This window comes from Musca autumnalis, unplaced genomic scaffold, assembly GCF_047663935.1.
Source record: "Musca autumnalis isolate F117 unplaced genomic scaffold, ASM4766393v1 scaffold_4, whole genome shotgun sequence".
In the NCBI taxonomy this organism is placed as follows: Eukaryota; Metazoa; Arthropoda; class Insecta; order Diptera; family Muscidae; genus Musca; species Musca autumnalis.
The window spans coordinates 251,019,379-251,032,851 of record NW_027411977.1 but is presented as its reverse complement, the minus strand read 5'-3'; the positions used below and the strand labels follow the sequence as shown (position 1 = coordinate 251,032,851).

Below are 13,473 nucleotides of genomic sequence, written 5' to 3'. Positions count from 1 at the left end.
TCATGGAAACTAAATTATTTTGCCTTTCACTCATATGAAACCAACATTTTTGGCAGGCAGAATACATTTCTGAAGAAATACCATCGACCAGGACTGCGTCAAATGAGTACATACGTCACTTGCGGCGACTGCCTATTTTATAAGATCTTTCGAGACGGTAATGGCGAAATCACCAGAATAGTTATACATAAGTAAAGCAAATTTTACTGTAAATGTATTAACAATAGAGCACTTTTTTATTAAATGTTGATAAAAACTAGGCGTAAATACTAAAATTTGTTTAGAAAGCTAACTTTTTCATTAATAAATACATTTGTTGATCCACCTCGAAGCCATGCAAATTGTTAGCATCTCCTTGCAGACGCATCAACAAACCACCGAACGAAACATACGCCGACAGCCTGGAAGAGGCCTCGTTGTGTGCCTCGTCGCCCTCAATGCGATATGTTTTTCCAAACATTACGTATTCGAAACTATCAGCTCTGGTGCCCTCCGTCTCCAAGGGGTTATATTCACCGGTATCAGGACAGCCATCTTCGCGCAACGTGGTGGCTAAAACAAGGCGAAATTTGTCACCTAACTCCATGGGATACAACCACGAGTTAATGTCCAATATCAAATCCATCTTGAATGATTCTGATTCACAGTGAAGTCTAGAAACACGATCGAACTTTTTACCTTCGGGATCCATGTCTTTAACATTGAAAATATCTTCAAATAAAACTCCAGCCATTGTCAATCTGTAAACAACAAGATACAAAATAAAATAGGGTGGAAAGGTATACTTGTTGCATACTTACTAATTATTGCGTCAGGATTTATGGTATATTTCCAAATGGATGTTGGGGTTTATAAAATATTTTCTGCTTTAAATGTACAATTAAAAAAAATAAATTGGAAAATCGCGTGTCAAACCTTGATGATTACTATACGGAGAGACGACACTGCAACGTGATATTGTTTTTCACAGCAAACTTAAGGGCTGTTTACACCATCTATCAATGTCATATGAGCTGCCATTTCTTTCACCCATTCGACATTCTCTATGTTTGTCAAAATTGACGTCATCCATACAACTTTCAATTTGTGCGTTCATACCTGCAAGTGTTATTTTCGTATGACATAACCTAAAAATATAAAAACAGCTGTTTTTGTCATTATTTACATTTATTGTTGAGTTGCAATTTTGCGCAAATTTTAATTTTGGTTGAAGGAAACTGAATTGGTAGAATTGGTGTTTGGAGTTATAGAGGCATTCATGTTTTTGCCACCAAACAATCATTTCAAAGACTGCTTCTTTCGACCAATCGATCTGAAAATAACATTATAAACGCCATTTATTTACTTTACTGAATATTTAAATATACATACCTTTCCATTTTCTTTTTTAAAAGATTTTGTTTTTCATTTTTTGTTTGAGAATGACAGAAAACAGCTGATAAATTTATGTTACATACGAGAATGCCGTATCAAATAGAGCGCTCCCTAAATGAAAAATTTACATATGAGTTGCCAAATCATTTTGATAGATGAAAATTTTCATAGTGGTTACACTATGTGTACAACATTCGCAGGTAGAAAATTTGGCATCTCATACGACATTGATAGATGGTGTAAACAACCCTTTAGGTTTGTTGCTCTTCTTCTTCCCCTGGTTGTGTCTGAGAGAAATGCTTCTTCTTCCCCTGGTTGTGTCTGATAGAAATGCTTCTTCTTCCCCTGGTTGTGTCTGAGAGAACACAAATACAAAGTCCCAATGTTGCCAGTCTGAGAAGAACAAAAAAATACTGCCCATATCGAGTGCACCTCAGTTATCGACGCACTAGAAATGACATAATCACGTTCAACCTAAAAAATTACTTACAGCATGTTTACATATAACCGAAATTTGTAAATTCAGTTGTTTTTAAATGTAAACTCCATTGCGTATACGTCAAATAAATTCTCATAAAGAAAGCTAAAGTTCTTTATGATAATTTAGGATGTAATGTAAAAGTTAATTTCGACTACGCTGGATTTAGCAATTATCTGGCTTTAGTTTACATATGTTGTATGAAAATAACAACTTAAATCCACTGGATTTGCTAAATCTAGCATAGTCTAAATCAGGCATATGCTTGGTTTACATTTACGAAATCCACTCGATTTCAACTGTCAAATCCATAGGTTAAACGTCAAATGAAATCCAGATGAGATTTCATTTGACGTTTGAGCTATGGAATTGACAGTTGAAATCGAGTGGATTTCGTAAATGTAAACTTAGCATTAAATGACATTTAGGTGCCAAATACATACGGTCCGTTGAGTGAGGCGTTGAAAACAAAGACCACGTGAAAAATGTGAAAGTGATGCCAAGTTTGTTCTTGAAGTTTTCAAATTTCGTTAGTGTCCACACAAGTTAACGTGAAATTTAATAAAAACAAAACAAACATAAATAAGCCATAAAACAACACAATATAATTAAAATTAATAATTAAATTAATATGCCTGCCTGCCTACTCGATAATTTATAATAATTATTACAAACGTGTGACAGCCACATTGGCCGTGCTCGCCTTGGTCACTTGATTTTACTTTTCTTTTACCTTGAACTCAAGTGAAGATTCCATTGGATCATGCTCCATAATGTCAATGATACCGGCATAGATGAATTTTCACATTATGTTGATGTGATGTGGCATGAACTTGGAATTGCAGAGGATTTGTTCTGTTCACCGAATCCAAGGGAACATTAACAACACACATAACCACTCATTCAAATTGACTGGAATCACATTTCGAAGAGATACCACCATCCGTGTGTGCTATAATTTCTTCTGCCACATACATTGTTCTCCAAGCATAGCGATTTTCCATACACTGCATTTGTCCCTTTGCATATTCGCTTTGTTTCCACCAACTTTTCTTGGATAACAATCTTTTATGTAGGCCACCAAATGGATTAAATAAAAGAGCGCTTATATTTATAATTTCTGCCTTGATAAACAATTTAATTTCTTCCACATTCATTTTCCTTTTATTTTTCTTTATGCCGTCCTTGTCAACAATGTAAATAAAGGGATTCCGCAGTGGATTTTTGACTTATCTGATTTATCTGGGCGTATCTACACCGCACTGTATAATTTGATTCTTCACATACAGACGGTGCTGATTACGGCAAAATCACCTTTAACATTGACGCAATAAAAACTGACTTTTTTGTACAGTACATCTAAATTATAAAAACCCAAGTGCAAATATGTCTCGATAGATAACTTCGGTTATATCAACCAATGATATTAGTCGTTGCTAATCGATTTTAAACCATTAAAGCCGCATATACATGGTTTTACAACACATATGTAAATAGGCACATCTTATAAAGTACTTAAGCAACAATCACGTCGATAAATATGTTAGCCATAAAATGATTAATAGTACGTTTAAATACATGTAACCAGATTAAATAAATCTATTTAGTATCAAATGTCAGTTTCATTGAACATAAATTAAACCCCATAAAAAGGTTAACTCGTAATCTGCTAGAATGCAAATACAACTTTAGTACCAACATTATATCTTTTTTTTTGTACATCAAAAGGCAAAATAAGCAAATTTTAAAATATGATTTACCCAGTAAAATTTGATTATGACTATAATTTTAGAATGACTTTTGGCTTCAATATAATGAACTATAATTCTGACCGATAAATCCAAAGAATAACAAAATAAATGTTATAATAATGAGGACAAGTATTTTTGAGAGTAAATAGCATTAACACCTTCTAAAAAAATTAAAATGCAATACAAAATTAGTTTAACAATTAAAATATTTTGATCTTTTTCTTTCTGTATATAACGATATGTTTTAAAATCTAACTTCAAAATGGGTTGAATGTTTGTTTGATATGTGGTAAGTTGATATTGGGGTATTTTCAAAAAGATGATGGCATGAAAATACCACGGATGACTGCAAAATGTCATATGGGGTGGGCAAAAAGCCATCGAGGTAAAACACCATAACCTCAAAGAAATAGAATGGAAATCACGATGTTCATTTTAGATTGAATTAACAAAGTTTATTGTATCGAAATACATCCGTTTCATTATTTTTGTCATTTTTGCCTTTTTTTTGATTTGCTAAAAATCTAAAATCCCGTTTATAACCAAAACCCATGGTACACAAATTTATATGTACAGTTCAGCGGAAGAAGAACCTCCCCATTCCGGCGAGCTAAGCCGCAGCCAAAACCACAGTACCATGTCCGCTCAACTTAGACTGTCACATATATGGCGCCCAACTCTCGAGCTTCTTTAAATTTTTGTTTTTACAATAGCCTAAACTCTTCATCAAGCTACTATCAGTTGTATAGGTATCCAGGAAGGCTAGTATAAAGCCATGCCATGTTGTAAAGATACTCTGATGTAGTGAAATGTAGAGTTACCAATTTAGGAAAGTGTTATTACAATCGTGGAAGTATCATAATTTAAGGCTATAGAGCTAGATATTTATTTGTATTTCAACGAAAGTATTATTCATTGACCTAAAAAGGTATAATTCATTTAATTTTGATTTCCCAAATTGTATTTCGATATATAAACCTCAAAACCCAAATCTATTGAAAAAAAAACAACATTCGATTTAAAATGAATACTTTATTTAAAATGTTTATTAGAAAATAATCATAATTAAGTATTCAATTACAATTTATATTCTAGATAATTAATTTTCTAATTAATATTAGAAAATGTTAATAGTTTAGAAAAGCTATAAAAGTTGTAAAACTGATCTCCATTCTAATTTAAACACATAAAAATATAAACCACTATCTAACAAACAAAAATTCAACCCAGAAATTATCTTATAATTGAATCAAATTTATCGCTATTTTCATTGAATGATATTTATTTACGCATCAAAAAAACATATGGAAAGAAATTGAAAACTAATAATATTATTACATAAAAGCAAAGAAAAATTCTTAAAAAAATACAATTTCCAAAAATATTCAAAAATCTGAAAAGAAAAAGAAAAACATAGCTATTATTAAAATAGTATATTTTTATATACTTAAAACTTATATACTAAAACTTAAAAATATTTCAAAACATTATATACTAATTATTATATTATTTATTAAGTATTTGAATATAAATTACATATAATTAAATTTCCAAAATAGTCAATGAAAATTATTAACATTTATATTTCCAATTTAAAAATGCTAAAAATTTAACTTGATAAATTTTCAATATATTTCATATGCTAAACATAAGAACATTTTGCGCATAAATTCATTTTTTCAACTTCATAGTGGTCATACACACTCTTTTCATCCATTTCTCACATTGAATATTTTCCATAATGGAAAGTAATAACCAAAATCAGTTACCTAGTAGATCATCTAGTAGGATAGCGAGCAAAAATAATCCAAGTACAGCTCCTCAAAATCACCCTATTGCTAGTACTTCAAAAGCGGCATTTCAAAACAATAACCCTATAGGTAACCAAATTTTGTCCAATAATACTGCTGTAACGCAAAATAATGCAAACAGTTCATTGCTTTCTACACCAGGTGTAAATCAGACTGTAGTCCAAACAGGGATTCCACCATTAATGTCTGTCAATGTTCCACCACCTACAGGTCCCCAAAGGACATCTTCACCAGACACTGTTACTTCCATAGCAAGTCCAGAATATAATAGTACTGTTGCTCAAGAAATAAGAAGTCAATTTGAGAGAAATGCTAGACAACAACCCCCATTAGAAAACGTGAATCTTGAAGCCCCTATTCTTAGTAATGACGGTCCAAGTCTACGAGAATACATAACCGCGTCTGTTAGAGTCGCTCAAACCGAAGCCATTCAGGCAATGGAAAACAGATTAGCGGCAATGATACCTCAAGTGGTCGCAAATTCCATAAACTCTTTGAGGAATTCAACTTTTAATACCCGAGATGCTAATAGAACTGAGCATGAACACATACCGCACTCTTACTATCCCCAAACAAATAGTTTCCAAAGGCAACAACAACAAGCCAACACGAATATTAATAGAGAACACTATTCTCAAAACTTTAGTCAAAATTTTGCAATAGGTTATAAACCGATGACTCCACTTCAATTGCAAAAATGGGGCTTGAAGTTTGATGGTTCTTCGAAAAACATTAGCGTTGAGGAATTCATTTTTAGGGCTGAATCTCTAAGAGTTGACTATAATTGTCCTTGGGATGTTTTCGTCAAAGGATTCCATCATTTGCTGACTGGAAGAGCCTATGATTGGATCTGGCAGTTCCGCCAACAGAATCCTTGGTGCGAATGGGATTTTCTAAAATATAGCCTCATTAAAAAATTCCGAAATTTCGAATCCGATTTTGAAATACAAAGAAAGATTATAGATCGTCGACAGCTTCCTTCCGAAACTGCCGACATCTATATTTCTGAAATTGTTAAATTAAAAAATCAGATGAGAGTTCCCATCCCTGAATTTGAGATAGTACGAATAATCAAAGAAAATCTAAAGGAAGGACTAGTACAACTCATTTATGCAAGAAATATTGAATCGATAGACGTTCTCATAGAAGAGTGTAGAAGAGCTGAAGCAAATATCGCTAAACGAATGCTTTATAGGCAACAGCAAAACTACAGAAGAGTACATGAGATTGAGTTCGATGAATCCTGTGAACCGTTTTCTGAAGTTGAAGCAGTTCATGCAACTACTCCAGCAAGACAAATGGCGTGCTGGAACTGTAAGAAAACAGGCCACACGTATATCGAATGCGAAGTCGAACAGCGCAATATATTTTGCTATAAATGTGGGTTCGATGGCGTAACATCACCCAAATGTCCAAAATGCGTGGGAAACCGCTCCAAGAGCATGGGAAATGCTGGGAACCCATGTTCTCAGAAGGACACATCCCAGTAAAACTATTAACCCCAGACATACAAACAAATAATGACCAGACTTTCAATCAAAACTCTACTAATTTACACATAGCCAAGAAAATTTATTCAACAACAACAAAACTTAAAACTATTGTACCATATGAAGAAAGGTTGCTAAAGTACAATAAGAAAAGGGCTGAAATATTCAAGGACTTTGTACCTGAAGTTAGCAAAAGAGTTGTAAAAGCAAGAAAAGGGTACCTTAGAAGAAAGACCGAAAGAAAATCTATAGCCTCAGCATATCTAGAAGTCGATAATGACATCAGACCTTATATGAAGGTAAAACTCAATGGCATCGAGTTCACTGGCCTTATGGACAGTGGAGCTTCAATAAGTTGCCTGGGTAATGATTGCATTGAAAATGCTGACAAAATGAATGCACAGATTTTCAATTTCAAATCGTGCCTAAGAACAGCTGACGGCAAGCAACAGTTAATTGTAGGTAAAATCAATGTCAATGTCCTTTGTGGAAATAAGTCTACTGAAATGACATTCTATTTAGTACCTAGCTTGAAGCAAAATCTTATTTTAGGATATGATTTTTGGCAAAAATTTCATATTAAAATCTCTGTCGTACCTAGCATAACAGACAAAGAAGTATCAGAACTCGAAGAAGACATAAAAATGCATAGTTTGTCTCATGAGCAATCGGTAAAATTAGAAAACGCTAAACTCTCATTTCGTTGCTACACAAAATACGGTCTAGGAAAAACCCATCTGGAAGAGCACATAATTGACATTGGAAGTGCAGCTCCGAAAAAGATGAGGTATTATCCAGTTAGTCCAGCAGTACAAAAACTGATGTACGACGAACTAGACCGTATGCTCGAACTCGATGTAATCGAGATAGCACGAAATGCAGAATGGAACAATAGAGTTACCCTTGTTATAAAACCCAATAAAAACCGATTATGCTTAGACGCTAGAGAACTCAATAAGGTGACGCGTAAAGACGCATATCCGTTGCCTAATATTGAAGGCTTATTAGCAAGACTCGGAGATACGCATTTCATATCAGCAATAGATCTAAAGGATGCATTTTGGCAAATTCCTTTGGAGGAATCGAGCCGTCCTTTGACAGCATTCACGGTCCAAGGTAGACCCCACTACCAGTTTAAGGTCATGCCTTTTGGACTATGCAATGCTGCTCAAAGGATGTGCCGCCTGATGGATAAAGTGATTCCTCCAGAGTTGAAGGACCGTGTTTTTGTGTATCTCGACGATCTATTGGTGGTATCTCAGAACTTCGATGTCCATATGGAAATGCTCAAGGTTGTAGGAGACAGACTTACAAACGCTGGCCTTACGATAAATATGGAGAAATCGAAATTCTGTTATCGAGAATTGCGATATCTCGGTTATATCGTAGGCGCAGGCAAGCTAAAGCCCGACCCGGGAAAGATAGAAGCTATTATGAACATCAAATTGCCCAAAAATCAAAAGGATGTAAGGAAATTTCTAGGTACTGTTGGGTGGTATCGTAGATTTATCCACGATTTTTCCACCTTAACATCCGCTTTAACAGATACCTTAAAGAAATCTCCGAAGTTCATAATGACACCTGAGGCTATCGAGTCTTTCGAAAAATTGAAAATATGCTTAGTTTCAAGCCCTGTTTTGTCGAGCCCTGACTTCTCAAAACCTTTCTTTGTGCAGTGCGACGCCTCAAACGTCGGAGTTGGCGCTGTTCTCTTTCAAAAGGATGATGACGATGGTGAACACCCCATCGAATACTTCTCCAAGAAATTAAACAGTGCCCAACGCAATTATTCCACCACAGAGAAAGAGTGTTTGGCAGTAATCTTGGCCATTGAGCGGTTCAGGCAATACATTGAGTTGATGGACTTTACAGTCATCACTGACCACTCAAGCCTACAATGGCTGATGCGGCAAAAAGACTTGAATGGACGTCTAGCGCGATGGAGTCTTAAACTTCAAGGCTACAGGTTCACTATTGTACATCGAAAGGGAACCAAAAATGTAGTACCTGACATGCTATCCCGCCTAGATATGGAAGAAATTGCTTTTGACACCACAGCTCTCATTGATTTCGATTCGGAAGAATTCAAAAATCCCGATTATTTAAGTCTAATTGACACAGTCGCGCAAAATACAGACAGGCTGCCCGATTTGAAAGTGCAGGAAGGAGTTGTGTATAAAAGGGTCAAGTTTAACACTATAGATATAGAAAATGAGGAGGCCTGTTGGAAGATTTGGCTTCCAAATAGTTTAACTAAAGAAATTGTCAAAAAGTCCCATGAAATAAATACATGTCATGGTGGTATAGCTAAAACCATACATAATATTCGACAATATTTCTACTGGCCTTCAATGGTTACAGAAGTACGCGAGTTTATAAGTAACTGTGATACATGTAAGGAGATAAAACACCCTAAGCAAATTCTTAGACCTCCAATGGGAAGTGAAGTGATCACACTACGACCATTTCAAAAAGTCTATATTGACTTTTTAGGACCTTACCCCCGGTCAAAGTCAGGCAAAAGTTTCATATTTATAGTCCTAGACCACAAAACCAAATTTGTTCTGCTCAAATCAATGATAAAAGCAACAGTTTCACAGGTAAATAAGTTTCTAGTCGAAGAGGTATTCTATAAATTCGGAGTTCCCGAATATATCCATTCAGATAATGGTAAACAATTTACCTCAGATGCCTTTAAAGAGCTCTTAAAAATGTTTGGTATACAACACATTCGAACTGCAATACATTCACCTCAAGCGAATGCAAGTGAAAGGGTAAATCAAACCATCCTTAGCAGCATTCGTAGCTATCTACAGACCGATCAGGCTAAGTGGGATGAAAAGCTACCGAAGATTGAGTGTGCATTGCGTTCTACTATTCATGCCTCTACAGGTACTACACCATATTTTGCTCTAACGGGTTATCAAATGATTACTCATGCAGATGCATACAAAATATTGAAAAAATTAAATGCGCTAGAGGACGGTGAGACTGCTGTTCTGCCTAAATCAGATCATATGCAAATATTGCACCACAAGATTAATAAAAAGATCCATGAGGCATACGAAAGAAACACTAGGTCTTATAACAAAAGAAGTAGAGTCATTACCTACAAACCCGGCCAAGAAGTCTTTCGGAAAAATTTTGTGCAAAGTAATTTTGCAAAAGGAATAAACTCGAAACTATGTAAACCGTGGATTAAATGTAGAATACGGCAAGTCCTAGGAAACTGTCTATATCAAATAGAAAATCTTAAAGGAGAGTTAATTGGAACTGTCCACGCTCAACACCTTAAACAATAGTATTAGTGTCTATTCTTATAACTAATGGTAATCTTAATCACTAATTTTATCACCTAATACGATAAAACCGCTTCAGAATACATGATGAACTGCTATGTTTGTTTTGAAGTGATGTGTTGTGTTATGTTTTTATTGAAAAAAAAAAAAATCCACCAATTGATACAATTATTAGTTATCTGCATATTATTCAATTACACTGCAAACTATCTGAAAAAGAAAGGGAGAAATTAGTTACCAAAAATACACATGTTGGGGTACCTGTAAATATAAATATGAATTAGTATCAGACATCAATTTATATTCATTCATAAATTTACTTATCTTTAGATTCTGTCCTCTTAAATTCCAAACTCAATATGACACAACAACATATAAAGTGATGAAAGCTATAAAGTTGATAAATATACCACACAGATGTCGTCATATGCTTTCTGCATACATGTGTGGTGAAAAATGTAAATCGATTAAACCAATTCTCCACGAAATAGTTTAAGATTGAATGAGCATATCAAGAATTTGGCTGAAACTTCTTTATAGTTATTTGTATTGTTAGCCACAAACATACAACTTCATATATTGATGGCATACACACATCATAATATTTAAAACATTCTCATTTACCACTTGAATTGAGTCTGCCTGTAGAATAAAAAAAAATCGGAAATCAGTAAAAAGATTGTCAATTGTTGTTGTTGTATACAAAAAGAGTGTCACTCATGACACATGATCTTAAACGTACCTCATTTTCAAAACAATCTGCACAGGTATCGAAAAAAAAGGCCACATATCCATTCATGAAATGATTTTCATGACACTTATTATCACAACCAATCATTTTCATCTTGTAACATACTTACAAAGCACCAACATAAACAATATATTATATGATCAATCACCATCCTTCGACTATCATAAATACACACCAGTTCTAAGCATCACCCTTCGCAAACATTTTAATTTTCACACTCCAATAAAAAATCCACATCATAATCTTAGCAAAGTGCCTGAAAAGAAAACAAACGTTTCTTAGAATCTCAATATCACTCAATTATTATTTGGAACAATACTTTCCTGGTTAATAAAGCCCTTCACCATGATGCTACTGCATGTGTTACATTTCATCTAACTAATCCTTTTGTTTTCAAAACACAGACTCATATGTGTTGGTTCGATTGTTTGGTTGGTTTTTCAAATGCAAAACAAACAGGATATGTTTTTCTTTATTGTCCATTTCTGAGAGAATTTGTTCTTATTTCGAGATATGAATGATTTGTAAACACTCATCTTACTAGGCGCAATGTTTCTATTGTATCTAAGAAAAGGAGAAATTATTAGCAAAATTCCTACAGACAACAACACCAATGTTTACCTTTATCCATATAAATATGTTTTCCCAACTCTTTTAGCTACACAGATTGCGCTAAAAGAGCTGGCTTTGTGACAGCCACATTGGCCGTGCTCGCCTTGGTCACTTGATTTTACTTTTCTTTTACCTTGAACTCAAGTGAAGATTCCATTGGATCATGCTCCATAATGTCAATGATACCGGCATAGATGAATTTTCACATTATGTTGATGTGATGTGGCATGAACTTGGAATTGCAGAGGATTTGTTCTGTTCACCGAATCCAAGGGAACATTAACAACACACATAACCACTCATTCAAATTGACTGGAATCACATTTCGAAGAGATACCACCATCCGTGTGTGCTATAATTTCTTCTGCCACATACATTGTTCTCCAAGCATAGCGATTTTCCATACACTGCATTTGTCCCTTTGCATATTCGCTTTGTTTCCACCAACTTTTCTTGGATAACAATCTTTTATGTAGGCCACCAAATGGATTAAATAAAAGAGCGCTTATATTTATAATTTCTGCCTTGATAAACAATTTAATTTCTTCCACATTCATTTTCCTTTTATTTTTCTTTATGCCGTCCTTGTCAACAATGTAAATAAAGGGATTCCGCAGTGGATTTTTGACTTATCTGATTTATCTGGGCGTATCTACACCGCACTGTATAATTTGATTCTTCACATACAGACGGTGCTGATTACGGCAAAATCACCTTTAACATTGACGCAATAAAAACTGACTTTTTTGTACAGTACATCTAAATTATAAAAACCCAAGTGCAAATATGTCTCGATAGATAACTTCGGTTATATCAACCAATGATATTAGTCGTTGCTAATCGATTTTAAACCATTAAAGCCGCATATACATGGTTTTACAACACATATGTAAATAGGCACATCTTATAAAGTACTTAAGCAACAATCACGTCGATAAATATGTTAGCCATAAAATGATTAATAGTACGTTTAAATACATGTAACCAGATTAAATAAATCTATTTAGTATCAAATGTCAGTTTCATTGAACATAAATTAAACCCCATAAAAAGGTTAACTCGTAATCTGCTAGAATGCAAATACAACTTTAGTACCAACATTATATCTTTTTTTTTGTACATCAAAAGGCAAAATAAGCAAATTTTAAAATATGATTTACCCAGTAAAATTTGATTATGACTATAATTTTAGAATGACTTTTGGCTTCAATATAATGAACTATAATTCTGACCGATAAATCCAAAGAATAACAAAATAAATGTTATAATAATGAGGACAAGTATTTTTGAGAGTAAATAGCATTAACACCTTCTAAAAAAATTAAAAACACAACCTTAATACATTTTGATCTTTTTTTTCTGTGAATCAACGGAATATATTTTGGAAAGTGCTGCCAAGTTTCACTATTCAAAAGTCAACTATGTGCAACAGCTGACACCGATAACACCGATATCACAATATCACTATGGTGCTATCGAAAAGATCCCTCATCACTAGAACACCAACATGTGAGTTTCAACCTCAACCAAAGTCACCTTGACATTGTTAATTCATTTCAAAAGTTGGTATTAGTGAGGATTAAGCTACATTTAATAGCTATAAAATTATAAGTCATAATTTAAAAGGTGAATTAAAAGTCCAGTAATATAGTGAATACTATAAAACTACATTTTTTTCTTTTAGTATCACTAATTAATAAGTTCATAATATTGCGGATATTTTCCTTAATTCTCACCTTTATATTTTTGCTCGGGTAAGCAATTTGTCACAATATTGAGTTAAAATTGTGATTTTTTTTTTACTTATATAATTGGATCACATTATCATTCTATTCCATAGAATATTGTGGAAAACACATTATCTTCATAAAAAGAAGATATCATACTGGCCATTTGACGACTTTTAA

The 13,473-nt window shown here is 33.8% G+C and overlaps 1 protein-coding gene and 1 long non-coding RNA gene across 2 annotated transcripts; both read right to left on the bottom strand.

Moving 5' to 3' along the window:
- Window positions 1-201: 201 nt before the first annotated feature.
- Window positions 202-1,615, bottom strand: Polr2H (DNA-directed RNA polymerases I, II, and III subunit Rpb8). Its single transcript, XM_073980910.1, has 2 exons — window positions 801-1,615; window positions 202-740 (listed from the first exon to the last, which is right to left on the bottom strand). The coding sequence occupies exon 2, from the start codon at window positions 731-733 to the stop codon at window positions 281-283; it is 453 nt and encodes a 150-aa protein (XP_073837011.1). The 5' UTR covers window positions 734-740; window positions 801-1,615; the 3' UTR covers window positions 202-280.
- A 3,252-nt stretch (window positions 1,616-4,867) lies between these two features.
- LOC141401881 (uncharacterized) lies at window positions 4,868-12,165 on the bottom strand. Its single transcript, XR_012412471.1, has 4 exons — window positions 11,576-12,165; window positions 10,946-11,518; window positions 10,260-10,845; window positions 4,868-4,996 (listed from the first exon to the last, which is right to left on the bottom strand). It is a non-coding gene; the product is annotated as an uncharacterized lncRNA (long non-coding RNA).
- Between the last annotated feature and the right edge of the window lie 1,308 nt (window positions 12,166-13,473).

Bases quoted from the DNA above. Each gene is read 5' to 3' on its own strand.
- Polr2H (XM_073980910.1), bottom strand. From the start codon at position 733: ATGGCTGGAGTTTTATTTGAAGATATTTTCAATGTTAAAGACATGGAT.